Source organism: Cebus imitator, unplaced genomic scaffold, assembly GCF_001604975.1.
Source record: "Cebus imitator isolate Cc_AM_T3 unplaced genomic scaffold, Cebus_imitator-1.0 Scaffold51, whole genome shotgun sequence".
Classification (NCBI taxonomy): domain Eukaryota; kingdom Metazoa; phylum Chordata; class Mammalia; order Primates; family Cebidae; genus Cebus; species Cebus imitator.
Window position 1 is genome coordinate 6,079,091 of NW_016107366.1, and position 14,770 is coordinate 6,093,860.

At 37.0% G+C, this 14,770-nt stretch overlaps 1 protein-coding gene across 1 annotated transcript in view; it reads left to right on the forward strand.

Annotated features, from left to right (window-relative positions):
• The window catches only part of ERP44 (endoplasmic reticulum protein 44), a 91,668-nt gene extending 88,913 nt beyond the window's left edge, over nt 1-2,755 (forward strand). Inside the window, exons 11-12 of the mRNA XM_017527803.2 lie at nt 129-231; nt 2,174-2,755. Of these exons, the coding sequence (XP_017383292.1) occupies nt 129-231; nt 2,174-2,275 (205 nt within the window). The 3' untranslated portion in view covers nt 2,276-2,755. The remainder of the gene's footprint in view (nt 1-128; nt 232-2,173) is intronic.
• Nucleotides 2,756-14,770: the final 12,015 nt, after the last annotated feature.

A 14,770-nucleotide genomic window follows, 5' to 3' on the forward strand; every position in this document is an offset into this window, starting at 1 on the left:
CACACCTGATGTGCAATAGTTGTGGTAGGATGGTGGGATTATAGGTTAGCAAAATTAATACTGTGAAGTTAGTAAAATAGAGATAAGGCTGTTTTAACAGTTTAAATTTTATTTGACTGTGGTTTCAGAATTCCTGGAAAACTCAAACAATTCGTATTTGACTTACATTCTGGAAAACTGCACAGAGAATTCCATCATGGACCTGACCCAACTGATACAGCCCCAGGAGAGGTAGGACTCCTATTTATTTTTCAATGGGAACTCTTTTTTTTTCCTTTTTCAGTTAGCCTTAAAGAGGGCCCGAAGTTCTCACATCAGCTTGAGCTTGAGCTTCTGAATATTTTTGTAAAGAAATCCTGAGTAGAAATTATCCTTTTAAATTAATTTTTAAAATGTTAGGTCCTCAGAAAAGTTTAAAGAATATTATAATGTTTCTTGATCATATAAAAGTGTTCTGAATGTGACCTCTGTGGAATATGGCTGTAACAGGGTTAAAATACATTTGGCTTTATTTAAATGGGAATAGGAAATACGAATCTAAAGCAGATAAATCAGTGAAGAAATCAGTGGATTCCAGTAATTGTCCAAGCCTTCCTCTGTGGCTGGAAGATTGACCACACTATAAAGAAAGTAATGATTTGTTATTCTTGCTAAATCATTCTAAGAGCCTTGACAAATACGCTATTCATAATGCTCAAAACTTTCCAGTTTAATGCAGCTTTCCCATTTGTAATTTAGAATACTCAACTGTTTCATCAAAATTTTATGTTCTTTTTAACCTGAGAATTTTACTATTTCTACCTTGTAACTTCTGTTACAAGTAATTTCTGTTCCTACTGTACTAAACAGCTCTAAATTTGCATTTTGATGCATTATGATTTCTATCATGCCTATTACCATGATACCGTGAGGGAAGATGATACATACCAAAACCCTCTATTTCATATGCTCAGAACTTAAATCCATTATTTTGCCTATAGAACCTCTCTTAATAAAAGGAAAATAAAAACTGAGTGAATTTTTGTTTACCTTATTTAAGAGTCAGATTAGGTTCAGAAGCAAGAGTTCTCTATAGGAATCCAACATCATGCTTTTTCCTTTAAAAATGAGGTCAGATTTTTTATAATTAAGCAACTGTAGGAGGCAAACTTGTTGGCTCTATAACCCAAAGGTGGTAATTTTCCTCAGAAAAGAAGGCCTGCATAATACTTTATCAGATTAGGAAAAGATGTCATTTACCATTATTGTATTATCCTGATTTGTTTCAATTTTCTCATTAGACAGTGAACTTATATTTGTTCATCTTTGTGTACTAACAGGATACCAAATAAATGTTTTATAGTAATATAACTAATTTCAGCCTTATTAATCCAAACATATATCTCACTAAAAAAATTAAAAATGTATTGGGAAAGGAACATGATAAAGTCAAATGATAAGTTTGTAGACACATTGCTTCCTGTTAGAATTAATGTGCCATTACATATAGTATGTAATGTATGCACTGTGTGCCTGTGTTAACTACAGGGGATATTAAAATGAGGAGAACAATCAGGCCTGCTCTTGAGCTCACAATTCGGAAATAGAGGATAGACTGCCCTGGCTTTTCTTTAAAACTCTTGGAAGTAGCTCTTGTTTCACTGTGTATTTTTGTCTACTTTTGGTACATAAGTAAAATACTACAGAAATTTATTTCAGTATTGAAGTGTTTGCTTTCCTCTTTATTTCAACTAAGTTGTAATAACTTCTGGTATCCTGGTAATTGATAACTAAGCCAACATCTAGAGTGGGTGCTGTTAATTCTCTTAGTAGGCATGTGCAAAAGGGAAGGTTTGGACCAACCTAGGGTTGTGCTGCTTCTGCAGACTAGTCTAGGAAAGCACCCAGGTGTCAGTATTTTGGTCCCTTCCACCACTCCTCAGTAAATGTAAACAAGCCCACAGTTAATGGCCCTGTGGCAAACCCTGCCCTGGAGAATCTGAATAGGAGCATTTGAAATGGGGAAAGCAAGATTTCACACTTAAATCTCTTGCTTTGGCACACGGTTGCTATCTTTTATTGATTAAGAAGCAAATAATTACAGGGGAACTACCATTCATTGAATACTCTTATTAAAATATTACTGCACCATAAACTATATTGGTATAAAAATGTTTTATTCTTTCTTTTGTAGCAAGCCCAAGATGTAGCAAGCAGTCCACCTGAGAGCTCCTTCCAGAAACTAGCACCCAGTGAATATAGGTATACTCTATTGAGGGATCGAGATGAGCTTTAAAAACTTGAAAAACAGTTTGTAAGCCTTTCAACAGCAGCATCAACCTACATGGTGGAAATAGTAAACCTATATTTTCATAATTCTATGTGTATTTTTATTTTGAATAAACTGAAAGAAGTTTTGGGTTTTTAATTTTTTTCTCCCCGACTCAAAATGCATTGTCATTTAATATAGCCTCTTTAAAAAACAAACAAACAAAAAGACCTCTAGGGTTAAAAAAAATCAAAATCAGAAGCCTATATCCACTTTAAATCTGTCCTGTAAAATTTTAATAAATCAAGTGAAAGGTGACATTGCCAGAAACTTACCATTAACTTGCACTACTAGGGTAGGAAGGACTTAGGGATGTTTCTGTGTTGTATGTGCTTTTCTTTCTTTTCTTACGATCAATTCTGTTGGTATTTTCAGTATCTCATTTCTCAAAGTTAAAGGGATATACATTCTGGATACTTGGGAGGGGAATAAATTAAAATTTTCACACTGTGTACTGTGTTTTACTGATTGGTTGGATATTGCTTATGAAAATTCCATAGTGGTATTTTTTGGATTCTTAATGTGTAACTTAAACATACTTTGAAGCAGAGGAGAATTATAAGACAGAACATTTGGCAGGAATTGTCCTTATGAACCAAGAAAAAGAAAGTGAAAAGTATTATTAAGATTCCGTGTTTGTCTAAAAATATGGCATATGGATGGCATTTAAAACTTTGAATAAATTATATCTAAAGCTGGGAAAGGGAGGTGACAGTGGAACAGGTTACCAGTCAGAACTAGATGGCTTTTAAGGCTCCTCCTATTATGATACTTCAATTTCCAAAGAGAAAAACCAGCAGATAAATTGTATTTCAGTAATTCTAACCTGCTTCTGTCTTATAGAGTCTTGTTATAGTTGCAGAAATCAAAAACAAGGAACATACATATTTACTTTTTTTTCTATTGTAAAATGGTTAGAGGACCCTACCCTCTCTAGATTCCCTGATTTCCCAGGCCTGCAGCATACAGCAAGATGGGTCCCTGTGCCAGGCCTCAATACTGCCAGGGACTAAAACCAGAGGGAGGGGACCCTCAGTGTCATATCAGGAAGCCCAGTGCCAGAGGACAGACAGGCTCAAAATTGGCTTTTCCTCTGGGCCTGGGTTGGTGCTATAGGCCAAGGGTCATTTTATACTTGGGTATAAATCAATCCCAGTTTGGGGGGAGATGATTTTTAAGCTTAAAAGGCTGACATGTGCCATTATATGTAGTATGTAATATATGTAACATCTTCCAGTTCTTTTAAAATAAATGAATATTTATAATGGATATTTAATGATTGTTATTTTTAAAAACCAGCTTACAATTCCTAGTTATGCATGATTTATCTATAGTTTAGTTTTATTCAGAATAATAAATGTTAATAAGGTGATAAGGGATATATTTAGCATATTATTCCAGATTGTGACTAAGAAAGAAGGATGGGGCTTTCTAGAAGTTGGGCCTTCGTTCTGTTGTCTTCATTGCTTTTAACCAATCAGTTGAATGAAGTTAGAGTTATGGTCCTCAGGTTAGATGATGGACCAGATCTGTGAGGGTCAGCATGGAAATTCACAAATATTGAAGAGAGCACACAGGACCAAAAGCAGCACATGCAATAAACTGGAATAATATTGTAATCCTGTAATTGGGTTTGAAAAAAATAAAAGATAAATTCAAGAGTTAGGTTGCAGAGAGGTGGCTTGGGAGCATTGTTATTATGAAAAAGGCCTAAAGGAGTACATGTTCATTATGTTCTAAGATGATAGAGTGGCTGTTAAGGGAGTCAATTTGAGGAAGTATGATTTAGCATTCATGCATGTTGGACTTAGTCTCTAGCCCTGCCACTATCATTGTCTTCTCTGGACTGTAAAGCCATTGAGGACAAGGAAACTAAATGTAATGTCTACATCACTAGTGCCTAGAATTTCTGGACACTTAGTAGTCACCATCAAGCATTTGTTTAATGAATGAGAAGCAGAGTGACCTTGGTTACTTTTTTACCCGAGGGACTCAGCACTCATTAGGACTTGGTGCCCAATTTTATAAAAAGTCACTAAGCTCAAGTGCACTCCATGAAAGGGCAGCTTGGATAAAAAGAGGTTTTTAAAAGATGGGTGTTACGGTTGTTTTGCTTGGAGAAGACTTGGGACTGGGACAGTCTTTAGATATTTCAAGGGCTGGCATTGTCTATCTGTATCCTAGGGCTTGAACTAGGATTTGAGGAAGTCACAGGGAGGCAGATTTCAGTCCGACATTTATTCAGTCCAAGTTCTTTTGGTGCTGTAGTATATGATGAAAGATGTGACGCTTAATAAAGCACTTTCTGCCCTTGAGTTGTTTACAATCTAGTCAGGCAGATGGATATCTAAACAATGACTAACATGTTATAGATGTAAAGATAGAAGAAACTAAAGGTTAATGAGGGCATAAGGGAGCACTCGGTAGCAGATTTGAGGATATTATTTTGAGCATTTAAAAGGTGAATAGGTGTTCTCAGGAGGTAGGGATCTGGCTGAGGGAATAATCTGAGCAAAAGTGTGAAACAGGCTAATGTATTAGAGAAAAAAGTTCTTGTAGTAAGGCATTTGGGGCTGGGAGGAAATGATAAAGGAAGCTAGACAAAGAAATGGGAGCTGGTCACACAGGGCCTGTGTGCCAGACTAAGGGGTTTGTACCATGTATTGTAGGCAGCAGAGATCCATCAACAGACTGCAAGCAGGGAAGTATGTTCACTTTTAAGTTTCAGAAAGAATACTGAGAAAGCAAGTCTCAAATTTAGGCTTGTTCCCCTCTGAACCATGAACCAGAGACCACTACAGGTAGAAGTCTTCCCTGGTTTATCCAGTCTACTCGAGGGCCTCAGGCTTCTCAGCTAGGAAGAGAGGATGCAAGACTAGACTGAAGAACACAGTTGGGTTCCAAAACCAAAAGGCCTTTCTGCTTCTTAGCCAGCTACCTTTTCCAGTTTTGCAAATTGTGAGGGGGACCATAAAAGGATCAAAACTTTTAAAAGACATTCTAAAAATTATCATTTTTTGTAAGTTAAAAGAGCCTAGAGAAATAAGATAGAGAATGGGCATCTAAAGCATCTCCAATAAAACCAGGCTGCCAAAGATCATGTGCAAAAGAGGGGAAAACTGGCATGACTAAATCTACAGAGAGGAGAGTGAAATATAAAAGTGTTTGAAATGTTCAAGCTCAGAATAAGCTTAAATTTATAGAAAATGCTAAAGTTGTCAAGAAGGCTTTTTTTTTTTCTTTTTAAAACCTGAGTAAGGGCAAAAAATGGATAAAGTATTGTAATGGATTGACAATCAGGAAGAGCAGAATAACTCAGTTTTTTTGCTCTTACAAGAAGATATCACTGGACCAAAATAAAATGACATGAAATTGCAAAAATGAAAAGCAAAAAAAAATCTTGCCACCTTAAAATGATTTCAAGGCTGTTAGACCCACACTTCTGTATTCTAGAGAGCTGTTGGAGGTTGCAAATGCTTTCTGTTAACAACTATTGGGAATTTTTGAGAAACCATGGAGAAAGTATGGTGACAGAAGACTGGCAACGGGCAAACGTATTGCAGTTTTCAAAATAATTAGCTATAGCTTTAGCTATTTTTCTAAAACAAAACCTCACGAACCAAACAAATGTTAGTACTCTGTATTTGGGGGAAAGATTTAAATAGGTGTAAAGAACAAAACAGTTACCTGTTTTTAAACCCATTATTTAAAGACCCTGAAGACAGTTGTTTCAGGACTCAAGTTTTATACTGAACTGTTGGTGTTCATTAAGCCAGGTTGGATAGGACCTCTGCTTAGCAACTGTTTTTTAGCTGTGTTTGAATTTTTGTATGTATTTCCAAGTAATAAAATTATATTTATAAAAATTTCTATATTTGAGACTTTTTACTAATTCACTGTTACAAATGACATTATATTGTAAACACTTTACCCAGAATCTAGATGACCAAAGTTGCTAGCTTTTTCAGTTTAAAGTTATTTCCTAGCTGATTTAATTGTACCAAATCAGAATGGAAAGCTGTATGAATTCATGTGATCACTCAAACCCAGCCTTTTGTTGAAGCAAGCATCAAAGTTCCCTCTTGAACACATTAGGGAAAGGCTGGCCTGCCCTTAAACTCCCTCCTCTGGAGTCACCAGAGGGGAAAAAGCGCAGCTTACAGATTGCTTCTCTAAAATACCCCTCCCCCACCTTGCTTAGTAAATTCCTATGCATCCTACAATGCCTTAATAATACTTGTTGCTCCCTGTGGTCCCACAGTCCTGTTAGGATTTTAGAGTACCCAGTCTAATTCAGTTAGAAGTACATGTATCTCTCTTCCTTATCACTATGTGAATGCCCTAACAGCAAGAACTCCTCTATCTTTGTAATCCCAGCACTTTCGACATTGAAGGTACTCAGGAAATCTCTAATGGAAAAAAAAAAAGCCAAATTAAATAAATATGTGAATAAATGATTAAAGAACAAGAAAACATCACCACAAGTGGAAAGAGCTCTACTGGTTAATCTGCAAATTTCAATTATCTAATGATTCTGTCCATCGCAAACATGTTTTTAGGTGAATCTAATCACCTTTAATCCTATATCTAAATCCGGCTTTGGGGTCCTAAGAGTTTCTGTCTAGAATAGATTAAAATCTTAACGGTGCACACCAATCCAGAGATACATAACTCTCAGAATGACACTTAAATTCAGTCCTGCAGAGGTGCTGGAAAACTGCTGCACTCCACCCATTTGCTGTGAGGTGAACCTGACCTCTAGCTTAGCCTCATGGAGCAACAGACTTGAGTTGACCACATAACCCTGTTATGGTTTACAAAACACCATTCATTTGCCATTCGGCAAGCATTATCTACTGTTTCCAGGCTACAGATCTAACAGGAAACTGCATCTACCATCAAGGAGCTGAATGTTGAGTGAAGGGGCAAAATAGATGTGTAAAAAGGTGATTATAATAAAATGTTGTAGGTGCTAGGATGTGAGTTAGTCACAGAGAACATGGAGGTGTGTACAGTCTTGGGAATCGGAAGCCTTCCTAAAGGAAGTGCTTTCTTGATCAGAAAGAGCTATACTTTCCTAAGCACATCAGGCTCTTCTCTACAAGGATTAATAAAGGCTGTCATTATTATTCTATTATCTTACTGTAATAAAAGTATTGTTAGGTATTGCCGACCTGTTTTTTTTTCTCACAATTTTAGTCCTCTCAGGTAATAATAGCATGTCCCATGTGTTTTACTTATTAGCATGGCTACCAGGGAAGAAACAGCTTCCCACTGTCTTGGTGCCCTGTGTAAACTGCCCTAGATAGGATTAGCTCACTCTTAGAATCTTGATGCCTTGTTTTCTTGCCCCAACTACTGCCCAGGAAGGGGACTAGAACATGGCATTCCTCGCTGTGCACACAGCAAGGAAATAGAACAGGTTATCAATTCTGAGTGATCAATTCTGAGTTCAGAATGAGCATGGCTTTCTGATTTAAAATATTAACTGTCCATTTCAGAAATTTTCCAGTATTTAAACGTAAATTTCCTGGTCTATGGCTTCTGGAATCCAGCTTTTACGCCTTAAATGTAGCCTTTTGCCCAAGCTCAGTGTTCTAGAACATTTCCTATTTTCTTTTTCCTCACAATTACTGGTAGCACTTTAACTTGCATGTTTATGTTCCCACTAACATTGGGATTTTGTTTTCTATCTGGGCCTAGATATGATCAATCCTTTTAAAACATAGATGCTCTTTGTTTTTGGTAACGCCACACTTACTTTCATTGTCCTAATAACTAGGGTGACCATGTAATTTTTTTCATCCAAACCAGGACGCTGAGATGAAAAGGGAGCATTAGCAATAGTTTCACCAGGACAACAGATGTAAATCAGCACTATCCTAGACAAATTGGGATGTATGACCACCCTGCTTCTAACTGGATCTTACATATTTTCATGTTTGGGTATCATTCTTAATAAAGCCTTTAAAAAAATCATTTTAAGGATTCTTAGTATATTTCTCAAGTATCCACTCATTTTAGTTGTCTCCCTAACATTATTCTTGTAGGTACATACCTTTTTAAAATTAATGTTCATTTCCTTTAAACTTTGGGAAAAAATAGTAACAATTATAACAGTAATGGCAACTAACATTTGCACAGTTACTAGAAGCCAGGCACTATTCTAGGCACTGGACAAGAATTTAGTATTTTAATCCTCATAACCACTCTGTGAGATAGCAAAGTGTCAAGGCAGGAAGGAGGAAGAGTTAAGGACGTCCTGAATTGTTGACCCCCAGTGTACCCTGATAAGTAGCAGCAACCTGTTATGAATATTAAAATCTAGAGAATTATGGAGAACTAGTAAATGCCACTTGATTTCTTTTCATTCCTAACAGCTCATTGAGAGGCTATTTGGTGGAATAAGTATATGAACCTTAACATTAGAGACCTGAGTTCGAATCCTGTCGAATGCTTACCTCTTCAGTCCTGCCCTTGCCTAATGCCAGTATCTGCTTGCTTGATACAGCCATTAAATTCCTGTTGCTGCACCCTGTTTCAATACTAGTCTGTCAGACTATCAATACTTCTTGGATTCCTGCTATTCCGACCTAGCAATCCTATGGTAGGACGGAAGATAAATCAGTCCAAATTTTCCCACAGCATTTCTTCAGTGATTCAGGTCCTATATCCTCTCTCTTTCAAGTCATGACTTTTAATTGGAAAAAGAGATAGAAATATCTTCACCTTCAAATTCTGAAAATTTAAATTCATGATTTCCAAGTCTTAGAGTTGTCTAGATTTCTTCTGTTGCATCATTCATTCCTGTTAATATACAAAAGTAGGTACTAAGCAAAGATTTGATATGTCTTAGAAAGCTATTTCATATTTCAATACATGTCTCCAAAAGATAGAACTCACATGCTAGTACCTCATCACTCATCATCTAACAATCACTAACAGGAATATAGTTTCTTTTTTCCTTCTCATCACTGTATTTCACGGCAAGAAGTACTCAAAGAAGATGATATGATCCCTGCCCTGAAAGCAGCTTACAGTCTAGTTCGGGAGATCACACCACCACCGGTGAAAAAATTTTACCTCTCTGAAGTTGGAGAACATTGCAGAATTAACTATAAGTGAAAATGGGAGCCACTGAATTTCAGTGGTCAAGAAATATTCATGTAGAGATGGAAAACGATTGTGAAGGACTTTGACACTAAGAAGTAAATTTCATGACTGTTTTCTCAGTCGGTTTTCAATAAATATGGAATGACTATTAGGACAGGAACAAAGAGGGCATTGGGTATTAAGCAGAGGATCTCATAAGCAGAGAGGGAAGAAAGCACAATCTTTGGGAAAGGAAGGCAAATATACCAAGAACGCCACCAAATATGAGGTTTAATACTAACTTCCCTGGCAAGAAGGCAAAATGAGGAACTCAGAGGAATAATAGTCTTATCTGACAGAAAGCAGTACATCAATTCCTATGAACAAAGAATTATTTTTAAATAGATAACATCCTAGTTTGTATTTCCATCCAACCAGCTTCATCACTCAGGTGTGTTTAATTTCTTAGTTTTCTGTGAGCCCACCATGTTATGTTTTGAGCCCTTTGTCCATAACTCCATCTTCAATTGGGCATATTCTTCTTTAGGTACTGCTCAAATACTACATGTTCCACAAAGCCTGCCCCTTCTTTTCCAAGCAGAGTTTGGCCTCCATTCTGTGTGCCCTCGTATTACTTTGTTCATTCCTCTCTCAGGGCACTTACCACATTTTACTGTGATTTACTTGCTTTAGGTATCTGAATTAATTAGTCTGAATGGTTTACAAGGGTAGATTCTATAGGTCTAGCATTTTTCTATGTATGGCCCCAGCACTCAACACACAACAGGCATTCAGTTAAATGTTTGTTGAGTGAGTAAATTTATTGCATGTTTCCTTATTCAAGCACGACTCAGCAACGTAATAAATGATGAATTCAGTAAGCTTTACAGAATTTGCAGAAATTCTTGCCATTGAGCCTTTTCTTGTGCTGACCCTTGCTAACACCAAGTGTTTAACAATAAAATGGAAAACATCTCTAGGGGGGTTAATGAAACCCAAGTAAACATATTTTTAGTGATTAACTTTAATGCAAGAAAATCTCAACTACTTGTGACGTATATAGAAAACACCTACTGTTGAATGTCTTTCTCAAATACTAAGTTTTTCACAGGAGCTGGACAGTGGTCCATTCAAGGCTGGAGTATTTATGCTCCTGAAGAATACTTGCGCTTTGGCTATCAATTGCACAGGTGACAAGACTGACATTGTTTTGAAGGTTAAGAAATTGAATGCAATTTCTTCTGATGGAAAAAAATATTTTTTTCAGGATACAAGTTTTAGGCTTGCCAAGAGCTTAAATAAATCCCAGCTGACTATAATAAAGTGAAGTGAAGTAATATAGAAATTATTTAGGCCAGAAAAATGTAAACCTGGTTTACTACGAGTTTGATCCTTCACCACATAAAAACCTTAAAATCACTCTTGTGGATTTTTAGTGGCATTGTCAGATGGTGAGTAGTGAGTTTGAAGAGATAAAGCTGGGGCCAGAACATAGAAAGCTGTGAAAGCCAATCTAAAGGATTTGAACTTTATTTGGCACTCAGTGGGAGCCACTGAAAATTTTTCAGCAGAAAAATGAAAGATGAACTTGGTTGTTAATTCTTGTGATATGAGGAACTGAGCCACTTAATGTTGGGGGAAGATCAAGTGCGGGGTGTGATGTAATAGTCTTTTACTAGAGTGATGGCCGTGGATATGTATATATTATTTAGAAATGGATGCAACTAACATTTAATGGAGAATTCACAGCACCAGGCTAGATATGAGGAATGGAGTCAAGCTAGTGACCAATAAGGTTGGAACATTCATGACTGGGATGGGAGAAGACAGCTGCCCCTGATTCAAAAAATCTTGCTATAAGAGACAAAGCCTAGGACTCTAATCTCAGGGTTTCCCAACCAATTCTCTTTCCATTGTAGCTACTGCCTGATTTGGAATGTTAAAGCTAGTCTGAAAGATTACAAGCCTTAGCAGGTAACTTGATATGGTATAACACTCAGTTATATTATCTTCAGGATTTTTTTCTTAGATCCTAGTTATAATCTTAGCTTTTGTGCTAACTAGTTTTGTGATCTGGAGCAAATCATTTGCCTTTGACAGCTTTTATTTTTTTTCAATTTAATATTGCACAGATATATTTCTTATCTACCATTTCTACTTGAGAGTAGCAATGTGGATACATACCATGTGGATCCTTTACATTGTTTATAATACCTAAGATGTTTCTTTGTAAAAGGGCTTCAAATTAATGAATGCAAATTGTGAGAACCACTTGTTAAAAACAGTAAGGTGTTAATTTCAAAACAAAAAATACCCCCAAACTTTTAATATTAATTTAGGCTGGAGGAGAAACTCCCCTACCTTTTACTAGGCTTCTGATTACTTAAGAACGTTATCTAACATTCATAAGTACCTGTGAACCACAGACACTTTCTACTTTATAACAAGAAAACACCTCATTTCCCAGGAGAACTTTTTCTCCCAGGCTTTTCTTCATCCTTCCTTGTAAGATTTCATATGGCAGCAATAAAGGACAAAGGGGACCCTGAGAAACACCTTTCATATTTAAGGTTAACACAAAGCATGGTTTGGTTTCTCTACTTTAATGGAAGAAAAATATCTACATTATATACTTATATTATAGGTTTCCTCACCTTCTTGTGATCGATGTTACCAGTATTTGGTTCTTACTCCTGTACAAACAACTTAGAGCACTTAAGGGAGGGAAGGCAGGCAGGCAGGTAGCCCACAGAAGGAGGTTTTTGGACTGATGGAATGCTCCCTGTACAGCACTCTGTTTCAGTATACCCTCAAAATCCTCCAGGAACTCTGGCCAGTTCTACACAGCACCATCATACCACCTTTTCTGGAATGGTTTGCAAAATGTCTTTAGAGGCAATTCTGAAAGAATAGTTTCAAAATTAGTCTAAGTAACATTAATATTAGCATCACTACAGTAAGTACATGATTTCCCAAGGGTATCATTTTAAAGGATAATAATTTAATCTATGAGTTGTTTTAAAAGCATTGAAGTTTATTTTTAAATTACATAAAAAGCACTGTTTAAACAATGGTGCTTTTTATAACCAGTGAACTTTAAGAAAACTTGTAGGCACGTAGGTGGGACTGAAATATTCTTGATTTTATAGTTTAAGGGCCAAATTGAGCACTGTGTACGTCTGCAACAGCTATCTTTAAAAACTTAGAGGCTGCTGGACACTTGGTGAGGGATCAGAATTTTTTTTTAAAGATGCAGATGAATGGAATGTGTTATTTCAAAGCTTGTTTGGCAAAAAAAAAAAAAAAAGAAGAAGAAGAAGAAGTAATAAAGCAGAATGGATGACCTACCTTTTTTGGGCTCAAGTGATCCTCCCACCTCAGCTTCCAATGTAGCTGGGACTACAGGTGTGTGCTATGCCACACCCAGCTAATTTTTAATTTTTTTTGTAGGCACAGTCTCACTATGTTGCCCAGGCTGGCCTCAAACTCCTGGGCTCAAGTGATCCTCTGGCCTCAGCTTCCCAAAGTGCTGGGGTTGCAGGCATCAAACACTGCACCCAACCCCCATCTCAATTTTGTAGAGAGGCAGTATAGTATGAGAGACATAAAACCGTTTTTGTAGCTCAATAGACCTAGTTAACATTCCTGGCTTCACCCCTTTGTAGATGAGTAAACCTCTGCAAATTATTTTCTCTGAGGCCCAGTTTCCTTACTCGTAAAATGCCTGGTGAAGTGACTGGCAAACAGAAGGTATTCAAGAAATATCAGTTCTTTTGTGAGGGTGTTTTTTTCAAGCTAAGGATTGCAACCCATTGGCAGATTATTAAATCAATTTAGTGGGTTGCAACTGGCATATTTTGAAAACTGAAACAATAAAAAACCTCAGAAGGGTAAGTATTGTTTGTTAAGCATATGCTAAGGTTTGATATAAATGCATTTTTTACTGTGGGTTACAGCCAAATGGTTTAAAAGTCTCTGCTCTACAAAGAAATTCTCAGATTATGGGAAAAAGGCCTTAGGATTGCTGCCTTTATCCAAATGAAGGCCCACAAAATAAGACCTTAATCAAAGAGTTCCCTACTTTCTAACTTATTGCAGTAAAAATAAGGCATGAATTGGAGAAGATATTTAATCGGATATGATAAAACATTAAATTCAATTTTAGGATTGGTTTCTGCGTCATACTAACTACTGCTCATAAACACTTTATAGTTGATCAAACTCTTCTAGCAATTTCTATGAAAAAGTTGGCTACTAGGTTCCATTATGGGGAAAAGAGATTTACTTTTTAAAAGGACTATAACTTGCCTATGTGTGAAGACCACTAGAGTAATATTCCAATTGTGATGAGCAGTAAAAGTCAAGGGTGTACATACAGTGGTGTTCCACACTGGCTCAGTAAAAATGAGAGATATCACACAAAGTGTGAGCTTCAAATACAGGCTTCCTTTCTCCTTCAGGTCCTATGTAAACCATACTTAGCTTATAATGAATCCCTAGTGCTGCTGCTAAGTTGGTGGGCTGAAAGGATAGACAATTTGGGGTTGGAGGAGTGGGGTCATATGCATTGATGAAGAAGGGTAGAATACTGGGAATTTCAGAATTAAATGACACAGCTGAATCTTGATGTAACTGTTTCTTATAATTTCAGCTAACTATGCTGGACTAGTGATGTCAGAATTACCCCTGGAACTGAGGTTTAGGAATCTTGCTTTAAGTTAAGTGCCTGGGTGAGTTCTGATCCTCATTCAGGTTTGAACATCCTGTGTTAAAGGGACAGAGCAAGGTCCAGAAACTAGAGAAGAGGTGTAGTTCAAAAGTAATTATCCCAGCCTCACAAGTGTCCAATATCGGATACTGGATCAGACTCTGACACTTATTCAAAGTATTTCCTTCTTGGTATTATTATGTTAATGATATATACCAGCAGACAGCAATACTTCATACTTTCTAGTTTTTTAATGATACTAAGAAATGGTGCTGTTTCACTGGAATTCACTGGTGAGATTCAAGAAGTATGAAAGGAAAGTCTCTTTAGATTAGACAGGGACATAAAAGGCAGCAATCAATAAGTTATTAAAAGTAGGCCAGGAGCGATGGTTCACTCCTGTAATCTCAGCACTTTGGAAGGTCAGGGCAGGCTGATCACCTGAGGTCGGGAGTTCGAGACCTGCCTGACCAACATGGAGAAACCCCATCTCTACTAAAAATACAAAATATTAGCCAGGCATGGTGGCAGGTGCCTGTAATCCCAGCTGCTCTGGAGGCTGAGGCAGGAGAATTGCTTGAACCTGGGAGGCAGAGGTTGTGGTGAGCTCAGATCGTGCCATTGCACTCCAGCCTGGGCAACAATAGTGAAACTGCATCTCA